Source organism: Mustela erminea, chromosome 2 (assembly GCF_009829155.1).
Source record: "Mustela erminea isolate mMusErm1 chromosome 2, mMusErm1.Pri, whole genome shotgun sequence".
Classification (NCBI taxonomy): Eukaryota; Metazoa; Chordata; class Mammalia; order Carnivora; family Mustelidae; genus Mustela; species Mustela erminea.
In genome coordinates, this window is record NC_045615.1 from 152,846,731 (window position 1) to 152,862,465 (window position 15,735).

The 15,735-nt window shown below is 37.6% G+C and overlaps 1 protein-coding gene across 1 annotated transcript in view; it reads right to left on the reverse strand.

Moving 5' to 3' along the window:
- Nucleotides 1-1,599: 1,599 nt before the first annotated feature.
- The window catches only part of TMPRSS11F (transmembrane serine protease 11F), a 90,364-nt gene continuing 76,228 nt past the window's right edge, over nt 1,600-15,735 (reverse strand). The window contains exons 8-11 of the mRNA XM_032334468.1: nt 11,554-11,755; nt 9,579-9,838; nt 7,468-7,610; nt 1,600-2,978 (exon numbers count right to left, since the gene is read on the reverse strand). Coding sequence (XP_032190359.1) covers nt 2,820-2,978; nt 7,468-7,610; nt 9,579-9,838; nt 11,554-11,755 — 764 coding nt within the window. The 3' untranslated portion in view covers nt 1,600-2,819. The remainder of the gene's footprint in view (nt 2,979-7,467; nt 7,611-9,578; nt 9,839-11,553; nt 11,756-15,735) is intronic.

The window sequence follows — 15,735 nt, forward strand, 5'->3', positions numbered from 1 at the left end:
CACCATTAAAAAAAAGGCCCTTTTTACAGTCTAAATATATATGCACCATCATCTGTACTGGTAACAGTTTACAATGATACACTTAGCATTTTTTAGCGGGCTTTAAACATTCTTTGACTTTTCAATTTATTATTCAACTGGAAAGCCTCACAACAATGCCATGAGGTAGATCATTTAATGTCCCATTTGGTAGGTGGAAAACATGAGGTAAAAGAAACTTGTGCAAGGACACGCAGTTCATATGGGGCAGAACCAAAACATAGATAACATCACTCAACATGTCAGATATCAAACGAAAAATAGGACATATAAATCATGTTTTAAAAATGTACTTTTCCAAAAATAAATCTACTTTTTCATTTTTCAGATTACTTATGGCCTTCTGTTTTTATTTATGTTTAAATGTTATTGAATTGAATTGAGCATTGAATTATTTAAATCAGTGTATAGTTTCACAGGTACTTAGCAAAAAAGCTATCAGCCTTATGAAATGTAAATATAGTTACACAAAAGCACATATTCACTGTTATAGAACTTACATGGCAGAAATTTATTTTGTAGACAGATTTTTTTTTCTGCTTCTACCAAAGACTGTATTTACTTACCTTTTATATAAAAAGATCTGTCTTCAATCAGACACATCTTAAATTTGCTAAATATTGTCCAGAATGCTTTGGATATTTTTCTGCATATAAAAGGAAGTGTAAACATTTGTTTTTTTTCTGATTTTTCTATTGATATTTAGTTAATAGTAGTCATCAATTCAGAAATTTGGTGACATTTTCTTTTTAAAAGGAAAGTGTACATGGATGACATTTTTTATTATATCTTAATATTAAGGCATAAATAACAACTAGGAAATTTTTAAGGTTGTATTTATCTTATTTGCATATATTGCTGCTAAATTCACATACATAGAAATTAACAAAACTTTGTCATTAAAAAAACAGAAAGGTTAGATTTTTCTCTGATAAATCGGAACAAATCTAGCACTTGAGATCTCACATCTGCACCCTGAAGATGAATACTGTTACATGTCTCTAGTCACAGCCCTAGTGACAGATGACCACGCAGCTGCAACTCACAGTCCCAAGTATACTGAGATATCAAAAATGATTCTGAAAATCTAGTAGATCATTTAAGGGTTTTTTTTTAACAGTGTAATTTAAGCATTCTGAAACTACATGATTCTAAGGAAGGGACAGTTTTTAAAAAGTATATTGTTTTATGGAGTCGAAGGTACATTAATAATAATTCATAATAGCTAGTCCATATTGAGATACTGTGTGCAGACACTTCAAAGTGCTTTACTTTCATGAATGCATTCAATCCTCATAACAACCATATGAGGTAGGTGCTATTTTAATTCCTATTTTAGAGATGAGAGTGCTAATGCACAGAGTTGTTAAGAAACCTGTGCAAGGGGGCTCCTGGGTGGCTCAGTGGGTTAAGTCTCTGCCTTTGCCTCAAGTCATGGTCTCAGTGTCCTGGGATCGAGCCCCACATCTGGGCTCTGTGCTCAGCAGGGAGCATACTTCCCCCTTTCTCTCTGCCTACCTCTCTACCTACCTGTGATCTCTCTCTCTCTCTGTCAAATAAATAAATAAAATCTTAAAAAAAAAAAAAGACACCTGTGCAAGGACACACAGTTCATATGGGGCAGAGCCAATATTTAAGTTTGGGCAGCCTGGTTCCAAAGCCTGTGCTCTCTACCACTAGACTCTGAGCTATATTTAAGCCTCAACGTCATTCACTCATTTGACAAATTAAATTAATTTATATTAAAGCTCACAGAGGCTTTCCTTTCTTCCATATACAGGAAACATCCATGCTGTCCTTAATATATATGAGGTACTGTCCTAAGTGCTTATATAAATCAATTCTCCTGACATGATAGATATCTGACCTGTCAGAGAGCTAAAGACCTACAGAGGTACCAATTACCATCTGCTGATGTAGATATTTCTAAATAAATAATTGGATAGCTCATTCCACCAAAAATCTGAGGAGTGTTTTTCCTGCTGTTAATCTTTTGAAAGCAACTCTGCTAGCCTATGTCCCGTCTTTTTATCTTTCTCATACACGTGGAAGAATGCTCCCAAGTTTCTTCTTTTTCTTTCTTTCTGGTCTAACTTCAATTGATGTATGAATGGCAAGATGCTATTAAAGAATAAATCAGAAATGTTTCTTAACAATACAACATGCTTCCTGAAGCTAGTTTTTGCATATATAACAATATTAACAGTAAGTTCAGATATACTCAAATATGTTTTAAGTGGCAACTCTTCTTGTTAATGATAATCCTTTGTATTATTATTCACAAACCCAGGCTGGAGTTCAAGTTACATTGCAAATCCGTCTTTCTCCATTCTAGCCATTGAATGTCCAGCTATCAGTCCCAGAATGTTGAAACTCTGAATTCTCAGGGAGTGATATTTTGCAACAAGAGTTACAGGTGCTCCAGGTACAGTAGATTTTTGGCAGCCCCAGCAGCTCCTCATATCCTGTGAAAAGTGATGTTCTTTGTCTTCCATTGGGGGAAACCATTTGTAAATACTGATCTTATTAATAAGTATCACAGTTTCTCTTGTGAGTGAGAAGTTGGTGTTATTGCCGTTTGCTGTGGTCTTCCTCCCTCAGGGCAGAGAAAGAGTTCAGTCACTTGTATGCAAAGACCACCTTGTGATACTAGATTGGTCTTAGAGGATTTCTTGACATCCAGAAAAACCACTGATCCAAACCACATGATTATAAATAATATACAATATGCAGGCGTTTCAGCTTCATGGGCCATGGATAAAGTTCATGGACAGTTCACACTAGATACCAGTCTTGGAGGCAATCCATTCTCGATACTGAGTCACTCTGGTGTAAACCCCAGGTTTTTTGGGAAGAGCACATGATTGTCCCCAACTTACTATACCAACTAAGTACCAGATGTCATGATTATCATAAACCAGTGGTCCACCAGAATCACCCTTGAAAAAAAAAAAACAAAAATATATTTAAAATTATTAACTCTAATTAATTTAGGAGGAAGGTCATTACAATCCTCTCTCTTCCACAGGGAGAAAAAAAAGGATATTAGTACATGGTATAGGTTTCCAGATTAGAGATAGGTTATATAATGTTTCTCAGAATTGAGATGCAATTTTGTCCTAAACATTAAAGTGCATTGTTTCCCAGAAAGGCTAAACCTCATTCACATGGAATTTTTACATTACTTCTAGTTTAACATTCTTAGATTTTTTTTTGTTAGTTTGATTAGACACTTCATGCATGGTTTAGTAAGTACGTATATAAAATATTAAATATCAAGTTAACATTTGCAAGAATAGGTGGAAAGTTTTGATGATCTCTGAATATTGACAGGTAGACTCTATATTATAGATTGATTCTTGGTCTCCTTTCATGCCCCTAATTCTAATTTATGCTTGCTTGCTTAATTTTATATAAGCCCCTTTAAATCTGTTTGGAACAAGGACAATTATGTAAATAAACAGATACATATGTAGAGGTTGAAAGAGTGGTCTTAGTAGTTGAACCATCAAGTTTCAGGACTAGCTCTATTTATTATGGACTAAGTGACTTAGGATAAGATACTTAACTTCTCTGTGCCCCTTCTATCTCATTCATTTGTTCTTTTATCAACTATCTATTGAGTTCCAATTATGTGTCCCAGGCATTTTGAAGGGCATTCAGGATTCAATGATGACTGAAAGTGAATGGTCCCTATATTCATAAACTTGAAGTTTAGGTTATAAAAACATTAAACAAGCCCATAAATAAATGCAAAGTGACAGCTATGATAAATGCTAAGGAAATATACACAGGGGTATGTGACTCGTCAGGGAGGTCAAGAAAGTTTTTCTTGATGAGATGTAATTGAGTTGATATCTAAATGAGTTAACCATGAAAAGGAAGGTGGTGATACAACATGTTCTAGGCAGAGCAAACAACACTACAAATGCTCTGTAGTATGGAGGAGCCTGGTATATGCAAAAGTCTGGGGAATAAAAAGGGGGACTGAAGAGAAGACAGCAAAGGGGCAAGTGGTGTGTGATGAAGCCGGAGAACTCAGGAGACTAGGTCTTGAGGAACCCTGTGGATCTTTCTTAAAAGTTATATTTTCTATCTTAAGAAAGAAAGTAAGTCACTGAAGTGTTTTAAGGATTTTGACATGATCAGATTAACACCTTATTAGAAATCATCCTGACTTTCATTTGACTAATGCAGTCAAGGAGCATAAGCATGAATATAAGGAAATTAGCTAGATGTCTAATTCCTTTAAGGGAGCAGTAAGGAAAAAGTAGGGAAAGGGAAGCAAGAGATGACAGAGATATTTAAGGAGGTAAAATCCTTGGGATTAGGTAATCAATTGGGTAAGGGGTAGGGAAAGAAAGCTAGAGTGCTCTCTGGGGCTGAACAGAGTTAAAGGAGATGTTGTTCCTAGAGACAAAGAAAGAAAATCAGGTGGGGAGGCAGAAAAGCAAAATCAGGTGTACCATTCTGAATTTGAGATACCTTTGAAATATCCAAGGGGAGTTGCCAAGTAGGAGTTGAATATGTAAGTCTGGAGATCAAAGGGGAGGTTGGGACTAAAAGTATAAATTTGTGAATCATCTGTCAAAGGATGGCATTTGAAGCGAAGGAAGAAAATTAGAGAGAAAGTATAGCATAAAAAGAGGAGCAGGGACAGAATAGATCAAAATTTAATTGCTAGGTTTAAGAGAATGAACTTGAAAGGAAAGGAAAGAGAAAAAGCAGAGATTCAAAATGAAAATCATTACAAGCCAAGGAAGACAAGAAAGAGGGAGAGGTAATCATTATTAAATGGTGCTAAGAGGTGGGGGGAAAAAAAAAGAATAGGAAAAAATTAACAAGACAGTAAACAACAAGTACTGGAGAGGGTGCGGAGAAAGGGGAACCCTCTTCCACTGTTGGTGGGAATGCAAGTTGGTACAGCCACTTTGGAAAATAGTGTGGAGATTCCTTAAGGAATTAAAAATAGAGCTATCCTATGACCCTGCAATTGCACTATTGGGTATTTACCCCAAAGATACAGACGTAATGAAAAGAAGGGCCGCCTGTACCCCAATTTCATAGCAGCAATGGCCACAGTCGCCAAACTGTGGAAAGAACCAAGATGACCTTCAATGGATGAAAGGATAAAGAAGATATGGTCCATATATACAATGGAGTATTATGCCTCCATCAGAAAGGATGAATACCCAACTTTTATATCAACATGAATGGGAATGGAAGAGATTAGGCTGAGTGAAATAAGTCAAGCAAAAAGAGCCAAGTATTGTATGGTTTTACTTACTTGTAGAGCGTAAGTAATAACATAGGGAACATGGGGAGATGGAGAGGAAAAGTGAGTTGGGGGAAATCGGAGGGAGAGACAAAGCATGAGAGACTGTGGACTCTGAGAAACAAACTGAGGCTTTTGAAGGGGTGGGGGGTGGGGGTTGGGTGAGCCTGGTGGTGGGTATTAAGGAGGGCACATATTGCATGGAGCACTGAGTGTGGTGCATAAACAATGAATTTTGGAATACTGAAAAGAAATAAAATAAAATGAAATGGAAAAAATACATTTATTGGAGGTCATGGGGGGTCAGTGGAGACCTCAGGAAGAGCTATTTTGATGAACTGATAGGGCAGAAGCCATATTGGGATGGTTTAAAGGGAGGTGAGAAAATTGAGATAATGGGTATGGACATTTCCCCCAATATTTCATAGTAAAGAGATATGATGTGGTGCTGATTGGAGGCATTATGGGTCAAGAAAAAGTTGTTTTTTTTTTTTTTCCCCACCTAACTTAAGAGAGATGAATAGAAAAGGATCTAGCTACAAGAGAAATGTTGACTATGAAAAGAGAGAAAATAATGTTAATGTAAACTTCCCCAAAAGGCCAAGAAGAACCTGAGCAGAGAAGGTATCAGCCTTAGAAAATAGGTTACTTTTCTCTTGTGACCTAAGCTGAAGGTAGATGAAATGGGTTCAAATGAAGGTAGGTCTGCCTGCTTGGTGCTAGGAAGATGAGGAAATTCTCTGCTTATGACTTACTTTTTTCTTTGAAAACTGGAAAACAAAATCATCAGTTGAGAACAAAAAAGGTAAAAAGAACCCACAGAAATTAGGGAAAATGGAAAATGTTGGGAACATTCAGAGAGAGGCAGATTTGAAAAAAACAAACAAAAATAGTAGGATTGTCACTTTTATTGTCTAGAACCTACTATAGTAGAACCAGTGTGTTCTGTTGTATTTTTTCCAGGAGCATTTGACTTCATAGGCAGAGAGAAAGAGAGATTAGATAATTAAGTTCTTCCAGCTTTGGGACTTTGTCAGACAGAAACACTGAAAAGAGAGATCACCAAGAGAACTTGAAATATTAGCAGAAGTGTTCAGAAAATGATTAATAGTGAAATCTAAGTTGGACAAATTGACAGTGGAAGAAAGGATTAATGGAACATGATCAGGCAGAGAAGCAATGGTCTGTAGGTCCTTATGAAGTTGAAGATAAGTGATATTTTATTCAGCCAACAAATTTTTGTGCTAGGCACTGTGTTAGCTCTTGGTAATACAGTAGTAAATCAAACAGACACCCCCTCAAAATCTGTGCCTTTGTGGAGTTTATATTATAGTTTAGCAGGAGAAACAATCAACCATCTAAATAAAATATATTGTATATTGGATGGTATGAAGACTAGAAGGTTGGGGTGTAACAGAGAGTGCGGCCTAGGGAGCAGGAATAGTTTGAAATGCAAGCAGGAAGGATTGAAGATAATTGTTAAATAGGAAGATTTGGGGGAATTAGTATTTTTGGAGATGCAACAATTTTGGTGACAAGACTCAAGATCTGACCCTAGAAAGTGACTGAGAAGAAGTGAAGATCAATGGGGGTTAGGAGGTCTAGTGACTGAGAGTCCAGCATTTCTACGGGTCTGTGTTAGTACTGCAGTCTGGGGATGGACAGGACGCGCTTCAGGTGTCAAGGTCATTGAAGAGTGGTAGGGACAAAGAGAGAGACTGAGAGGCCAGGGGATGAAAACAAGATGCAAGAGAGATGATGCCAAAGCTGAATAAAGTGGTCTTCAGAGGACAGGTTTCTCGGTCTTCTGTTTCCAATTTCTTTTTTTAAAAAAAATAACAGAACAGAAGAGTAATTGTTTGAATCAGAAACAGGGAGCAATAGACCTTAATCTCCTAATTTATAAAATAGGCATAACAGTACCTCTTCAATTTCACTATAGTAAATGAAATAATATATATAATGTGCTTAGCACTTGGCTTGGCCTACATAAACACTCAATACAAGAATTTTTAATATTATGATTATTAAATAAACTAACTCTTAGTGAAATAAGTGACTTTTTTTCCTCACCTAGGGGAAATACATGCCAAATTTAGAAATAGCTAATGGAAATTTTCTTTTCCCAGTTTTGACCTTGACTTTGGACTTACTTTACATGCATCTACTTTTCCTTCCATGAATCCAGCACACAGCATTCCCGAAGTGATCAAGCCATCATATACATCCTTCCTATTACACACATCAGTGCTTATGGTTTCCACCCTGGCTTGCCGAAGTTTATTTTGTGTGGGTCCTATTACACAAGCAAACATACACATACAAACAAAACATGTATTCTTTGAATATAACTGTATCTAAAACATGGAAAACACATATGTTGTATATTCCTAGGAACAAAAACACAAAAACAAAAGAATATAAATATTAATTATAATTACTTATTGCCTAATTTCTGTTTTGTATGATAAATGCCTAAATGCAAGGAACTATAAACATACATACCCCAATACTACATCATATTTGTGAATCTTCAAGTTATTAGAACCCCTACAATTATATGTAATAGTGTGTGTATACACTTTTTTCCGTGAAGAGATGGTTTATTCCACTCATCTTGACCAACTGGCACCCTTTTCTATATATGGAAATCAAGGCTAAGGGAAGTACATTTGTTTTCTGAGATAGTAAAAAAGAAACCAGTGCATGAGCTGCACAGAGTTATTTGCCCCATTCTGTGCTATGTGCATTATTTAGGGGTGCCTTGAAGCTTGGGAAACAACCACTGCCCAAGATATGCCAGCAATCTGATGCCAGTACAGAGCAAACCTGAAGGTTATGGGAAGGAAGGAAGTAGCTTAGGACTCCAGAACAAAACTGCTGGTGAGCAGTCCTAAACGTGATAAGGGCAGAGAACATAAAAGGAGACTTTTAGCAATATCTCACAAAGTCCAGTTGGACATGCATGGGACATTTGGGAAATTTTACGTATAATAGAGTTTTGTCAAGTAAAGAAAAGCCAGGGGCACCTGGGTGGCTTTGTTGGTTAAGTGTCTGTCTTCAGCTTAGGTCATGATCTCAGGATCCTGGGATCTAGCCCTGCATCTGGGTCCCTGCTCAGCACGGAGTCTGTTTCTCCTTCTTCCTCTTCGCCAACCCCCAGCTTGTGCGCTCTCTCTCTCTCTCAAATAAATAAATAAATAAAATATTTAAAAATAAAGAAAAGCAAAGGAAAAAAAAAAGCCAGATTAAGATATATTAGCATTTGTCTCTTACTTTCTTCAGGATGATCTTTGATAGAACCTTAAACATTTCTTATTTCCCACTTTAAAACATTCAGCTAATCTCTCTCTTTAGAGTGGAATGAGCTAATAACTAAAAAATTTCAGTTCTGGTCTTTCATTTATAAAACTTGTTTCTTTCACCCACCCAGGAGCTGAGACAGATGAAAATAAATATATGTTAAATTAACTAATGCAAATGAAAATTCTCAAAACATTCACAAAACACTTACATTTTTAATCATCAGAAATCCTCATTAAAATGAAGAAACATTTAGACAAAAGATAGAAAGAGAGAGAGAGAAGGAGAAAAAAGGAAAGAAAAGAAAGGAAAGAAAAAGAAAAGAAAAGTAAAAAGAAAAAAGCTATCACTGGGTGCCTAGGTGGCTCAGCTGGTTAAGCTTCTGACTCAGTTTCAGCTCAAGTCGTGGTCTCAGGGTTGTTAGATCGAACCCTGTGTGGCCCTCTGTGCTTAGTGTGGAATCTGCTTGAGATTCTCTCTCTCTCTTTTTCCTTCTCTCCCTCCGCTTCTGCCCCTCCTCCCACCTGCGTGCATACACTCTCTTTCCCTAAAATAAATAAATAAATCAATCTTTTTTTTTAAAAAAGCTATCAGTAAGATCGTGATCTGAAACTGTATGCTAACTAGGAGTTTCTACATCTGGGAAATGTACAATTTAGAATCATTTACTCCCCTGTAGCCCATAGTATTTTGTCCCTTCTTGTAGCACCTAAAACAGCCTGTTCTTTTCTTCTATATTAGCTTCTGCCCTTTCTCACCACTGCTATAATTAATTGTGAATTCAACAAAAGAGACCTGATTCCTTTTCCTTTTTTAACCCCCAGATTCCAGTTCTACTCTGGGCCATATACACTGGAGACATCAACATTATTTTTATGAAGAGTTTGAAATGGATTCCCTAGGACAGATCGTTAGAGCTCAGGACAGATTTGCACTAAGTATATTAGGTTGAGCTACTCACCATCATCTACAATGGATCCGAAACCTGTGACAAAAACACTTGTTTTAGGTGGCAACTTTATAGATGAATCTGGAAGGCAAACTCTCTGGACTATATTTGAAAACTCAACTCGAGTAGTAAGCTGAGCCAAAGCAATGTCATTTTCATTTGTTTCTCTGTGGTAGTTTTCATGAACGATAATTTTTCCCAGGCTTCGCTGCACTGCAGGTGGTGTTATTGTTGTACCAAAAGTAGCAATCCATTGACTTGGGTCTTTATTTCTGCAAAAAATGAAAGGGTCAGGTTTGTGATGTCTAAGGGCATCCTTTAAAAGAGACTGAGACTGTATTTCTCCCCACTATTGGGATTATGCTCCTGAAAAATCTCTAAACTCACAGTATCCCAGTCTTTCTTCCATTCTCTCTTGAATTTATTCCCATCCCCATCATACCACAGTACTGATTTCTCTTATGAAGGTCACCAGTTATCTCTACTTTATCACACTCAGTGGCTGGTTCCTGTTAGGTCTGTTGTCACAGAGAGGCTGCTCTGGACCTGCTGAGATGTGTACTTCAATGACTGCATCTTATATTCCTCACTAGTTATTATTAAATTGACATTCTGGGTTTATTAATGTTAAATTTACATAAATAAATGTCTGTCATAAACTAAAATGGAAGTCACTCTCCAAAACAAGTACAAAGCGTGGAGGACTATGTTAACCCCCCAAATCAGAAAGTCTTTAATTAGTGGAACTCAAGTTCCCCTAAGGCATAATGCTAGTTATTCTGAGGATTGTACATGTATAAAAGTGAGTCTCTTTTTTCCTCTCTAGTGAGACAGTGACAATCACCTTACATTCCTTAGGTCATTCTTATCACACCTCTACACATAAAGAAAGGTGTAGCCATCTTGGAAAAATTTGGCTGTTACGCTTGGAAGAATGGTCAAGACTCTCCTCATATTACCAAGCATAGTTTTCTCTGAAAGGGAATGTGAACAGTGCCATTGGCCAGGGCTTTACTCAGAGCTTTTGTCTTTTGAGAGTTTAAAAGAAACCTCAGGGAGGAAAGATGATGTGTGCTTGACCTCCTGGAGCAACATGGTGCCTGCGTAGGTCCATGCATATGAATTAACACAGCTGAGTCTTAAAAACTATAGCTGTGAGGGGCGCCTGGGTGGCTCAGTGGGTTAAAGCCTCTGCCTTTGGCTCAGGTCATGATCTCAGGGTCCTGGGATCGAGCCCCACATCGGGTTCTCTGCTCAGTGGGGAGCCTGCTTCCTCCTCTCTCTCTGCCTGCCTCTCTGCTTACTTGTGATCTCTGTCAAATAAATAAATAAAATCTTAAAAAAAAAAAACCAAAAAAACAAAACAACAACAACAAAAAACTATAGCTGTGAAAGCCCAAGCATCACACTCTTATCAGGTCATATAGGACCAGTCTTCAATACATGGGTTCTTGAAGGAAGAGCTCCAAGAGTGATACCCTTTCTTTTTTCTTATTTTTAAAGTGACGGTGGATGTTGACAGAGGGAGGCTAGCCCTCTGTTAGAGTCCCTCTACACCTCAAAACTTAAGGCTACATCCAACTGTATATGTTACTCAGCAGAAAAGAATGATAACAGAAGCAGCTGAATTTTCTCCTTGAGCATGTGGAAGAGCTTATCCTTGTTATGTGTATAACAGTCAGTCCTCACACTAAAATAATTTATGATATAGTAGGAAAGATAACACCAGTGTCATGACAATGTAGGAAAATATGTGCTAGGAACCATGAGAGTGATACAAACCAAACTTCATAAATATTGAGAAAAGAGAGAGGGGCGCGCATGAAGGAGTGTAGAGCAAGCGTCACGCCTTCAGAGGACAGAGCAGGACCCATTCGGAATGGAGTAGACGGGAAACTGCTGAGCTGGACTCTTCCCAAGTGCTGAGTTGGTGACAGGCGACAACGGGGCAAGGAGGTGACAGGCGACAACAGCCCTGCCAACTTACTTGCGGAAGCAGTGAGCTGCTGTGAGCAGCCAGGTGTTACTGATGAGGCTGGCTCCGCACTGATGGCCTGCCCCTTTGAGCTGGAGGCTGACCTGCCATGGCCACTCCCCTTCCAGAGCGGTTTCCCTCCCTTGGACAATCCTTTCGGTAGAGGAGGATGCTGGCAGAGGCATGTTTGAAGATGTCATCCTTATTCCGCAGCCTGTCACAGAAATATATGTTAGCTCGTTTTCATGAAAAAGAGAAGGAGAAGAACATATGCTGATTTGCGCTGGGTACAGATGCTTCGGCAGTCCATTGTACCTGCTGTTTTTAACCCCTTCCTAGGACTCAGCATCTGAGGTTAGTCTATAGGGGTCCACCTGATCCTGTTGAGGTTCAAAATAAATACTAATAGGTCAAGGCCTCCAGCCCGGGAATTAGCTTCTCTATTAAGCATATATAGATGGATAAATAGATAAAACATTTATTGAACATTAAAAATATGTAGATCCTCTACTAAATGTTTTAGGTTAATTATAACAACACAAACGGAGCCTTGGAAAGAGAACTTAAATTAATAGAGGTCACCCAGCTGGTAAGTGACATTAGAGTCAGAGGATCTACATCAAATTTGTGTGTTCTTGCCCCTGAGAGAGAGCCCAGTACTGAATGCAGGTCATGCCTCTCCCTCGACATGAATTTACACATTGTCTTTGCAAGCCTGGAATTTAAATAGTCTTAATAATGGTATTTTTGGTTTTCTAAAACTTTAAAGTGTAGTTTCTAAAAAAAATCTGATTCCCTGACAACAAACTCTGAATTTGTTAGAGTTCAATCAGCCTCAATAAGACCTGAAAACATATTGATATATTTTATTAATGCGACTTTTATTTTTTTATTTGTTTAAAGATTTTGTTTATTTATGCATTTATATATTTAGTTATCTATGAGACAGAGAGAGAAAGTAGTGAGGGGGTTAGTGAGGGGAAGAGCAGAGGGGAGGAAGAGGGACAAGCAGACTCTGCTGAGCCCAGAGCTTAATATGGGGCTCCATCTTAGGACCCTGACGGAGATCACGACCTGAGCCAAAATCAAGTCAGATACTTATCTGACTGAGCCATACATGCACCTTTATTTTTATCTTTTTAAAATAAGCTCGATACCTCATGTGGGGCTCAAACTCATGACCCCACAATCAATTTTAGTATATGTGCTGCCGAAGCGAGCACATGACCCCACATTCAAGAGTGGCATGCTCTACCGACTAGCCAGCTAGGAGCCCCTATTAATGGAACTTTTAATTATTTATATTTTTATTAAAAATACTAGTTTTTTCAAAAAGGAATTTTCTCAGAAACAGGTTAAAATATATGCCTGAAATCAGATTTATAGATTCATCATAATTTTCTCAGAATTAAATTGCTCCAGTTTAAAGTGACCATAAAATTGAACAAATAGGATTTCTGGGTTAATATAATGTCATATTGGTAGTGCCCAACTTCCTCTTAAAATAGGCATAGAAGTAACACTAATATAAATAATACCTACTAGTTTTGAGCCAGGCCCTATATGTTGTGTTACATATATTTTCTCCAATTTTCACAACAACTGTCTATGTTAGGTGTCATCCTCATATTGTAGATGAAAAATCTGAGTCTATGCTATTTTTCTAGGGCAAAAGGAGAAAATTCATGAAAACTTATGGAAAGATAAGAAAAAAAATTTACAAATTCTGGTAAAAACTGCAATATCCAAAGGCATTTGAAAGCAATTTCTTGGACTACGCAAGCTCTAACCTGGGAACCAGAATTGTGTGGGGAATCCTGGTAAGCCTGACAAAGCCTTTGGCTTCCTGCTGTTGTGATTCCTCGGCCCAGGAAATGAAGCTACACTGCACTTGTTCCTAGCCAAGCAGAAACTATAGTTTAAACCATCCCACTGTGACTCATAAACTCTTTTCTTTTTCTCTATGTAGGCAGAAACCACATTTCCCGGCCCACCATCCTATCAGGACATACAGAAAAGATGAGAAGTTCTATGAAAATGCAGTTACCCCATGAACTGGTCTGAATGTGAACCCTTCACATTTATGTTAAAATCCTGACTCTTCGAGGTCATTGTATTAGCAGGTGAGGACTTTGGGAGATGCTTAACTCACCAGGGTGGAGCCCTGAATCCCACGAATGGGATTATGCCTTATTAAAGAGTCCAACTGCCTTATTAAAGAGTTTCCAGAGAGAGGGGTGCCTGGGTGGCTCAGTGGGTTAAGCCTCTGCCTTTGGCTCAGGTCATGGTCTCATGGTCCTGGGATCGAGCCCCACATCGGGCTCTCTGCTCAGCGGGAGGCTGCTTCCCCCTTTCTCTCTGCCTCTCTGCCTACTTGTGATCTCAATCTCTCCGTGTCAAGTAAATAAATAAAATCTAAAAAAAAAAAAAAAAAAAAAAGAAGAGTTTCCAGAGAGATCCCTAGCCCCTTCTGCTCATGGCATGATGATACTTGAAATCTGTGAGCTGGAAGAGGTGCCTCACCTAGCCATGCTGGCATCCTGATCTGACACTTTCAGCCTCCAGAACTGTTAGCAATTAATTTCTGCTATTTATAAACCACCCAGCCCATGATATTTGGTTATGGCACCAGGAATGGAATGAGATGCCCCATGAAAGCAATTTAAACAGTGAATGGAAGAGCACTGGCATCAGTGCTATATTTGGTGGTGCAAACTGGGAGGTTGATGTAGTTTTCATAAACTCTGCATCTAAGATCAAAACTCAAGCCTGCATCCAACTGTATAGCATGGTTAGGGCCCCCCAAATCAGATGATATATAAAATCAGAAGACAGACACATCTCTGAAAGTTATTTTCTACAAAAAAATTTTAGGGCATGTGTTTGGTATCAGGCAAGTTGTGCAAGAAAAACATGATCTTAACGTAATAAAAGCAGCCAAACATAAGGGGAAAAATATACAGTAATGAGAGTACATATAACATAAGGGCTATCTGTAATTAAATAAAACTCAAGAAATCATAGACACATCATAGGAGATATAAAATTCACATGGAAGAAGACAAAACATTACACTAGACAACTGAGATAAGTGGTTTTGGGGAGTACATAATGGGTAAGATCTTTCTGAATGCAGAGGAAAATCACCTGAACTGGAACTAGAAATAATGATTAACATGGAGGGCAAAAAATGGAATTCAAATAAATCACCTGTGTTCCTGAGGAACAGCAACAAAAATAGAACAATGGGAATGGAAATCATTCATCAAATTTATAATGGAAGAACATTTTTCCAGAACAAGAAAAAAATATATATACAGATTGAAAACATTCATAATATCTAGTCAAAATTCAGTGCAAAATATGATTACATCTCACTCTCTTGGCAAAAAGTTAAAGGGAAAAAGATTTCCTACATTCATCCCAGGACAAAAAAGGTAACCTATGTGAGAATAAAAAATGCAATAGTTTTAGATTTCTTCTCTACAACAAAACACTAGTAGAAAATGGAATAATGTGTATAGAATTTATAGTTAAAGTTTATGACCCAATAATCTTTAAGAAGTTGAGTTAAAGGAAATGGAAGCAGGAAGGCAGAAAATACACATGTCAGATATTTCAGCAAGAATACAAGAAAACTGAGAAATCGTAGCAGAAGACAACGTAACTAGTTACCACTATTAAAATACAACATTAGAAAGAAAGTTAAAAAACTTATAGTATCAATAATATGTATTTTTTTTTTTTTTTACTACCTCCTGCAAGTCATAAAACTTGACATTGTATCTGGGTGGCTCAGTTGACTGAGCTACTGACTCTTGATTTTGGCTCAGGTCATGATCTCAGGGTCCTAGGATCAAGCCCTGCATCGGGATCCATGCTCAGTGGGGAGTCTGCTGGAGATTCTCTCTCTCACCCTCTCTCTCTGCCTCTCTCCACTGTACTCTCTGTCTCTCTCTGTGTCGCTCTAAAATAAATGTAAAAAACTTAAAAAAAAACCCTTGATGTTGTATTTGGTATAAATTTTAAAATTTAAATGTTTTAAATATTAAAAATAAGCAGGAATAAAAACACCAAGTGTTTGGTTAAACAAATACATTAGGTGAGAAAAAAAAAGGCTTTATAAATTCTGCTTCGAACTTTTCTGTGGCTTTTATTCATTATCTTTGTTATGAAACGGACAGTTAATATGGG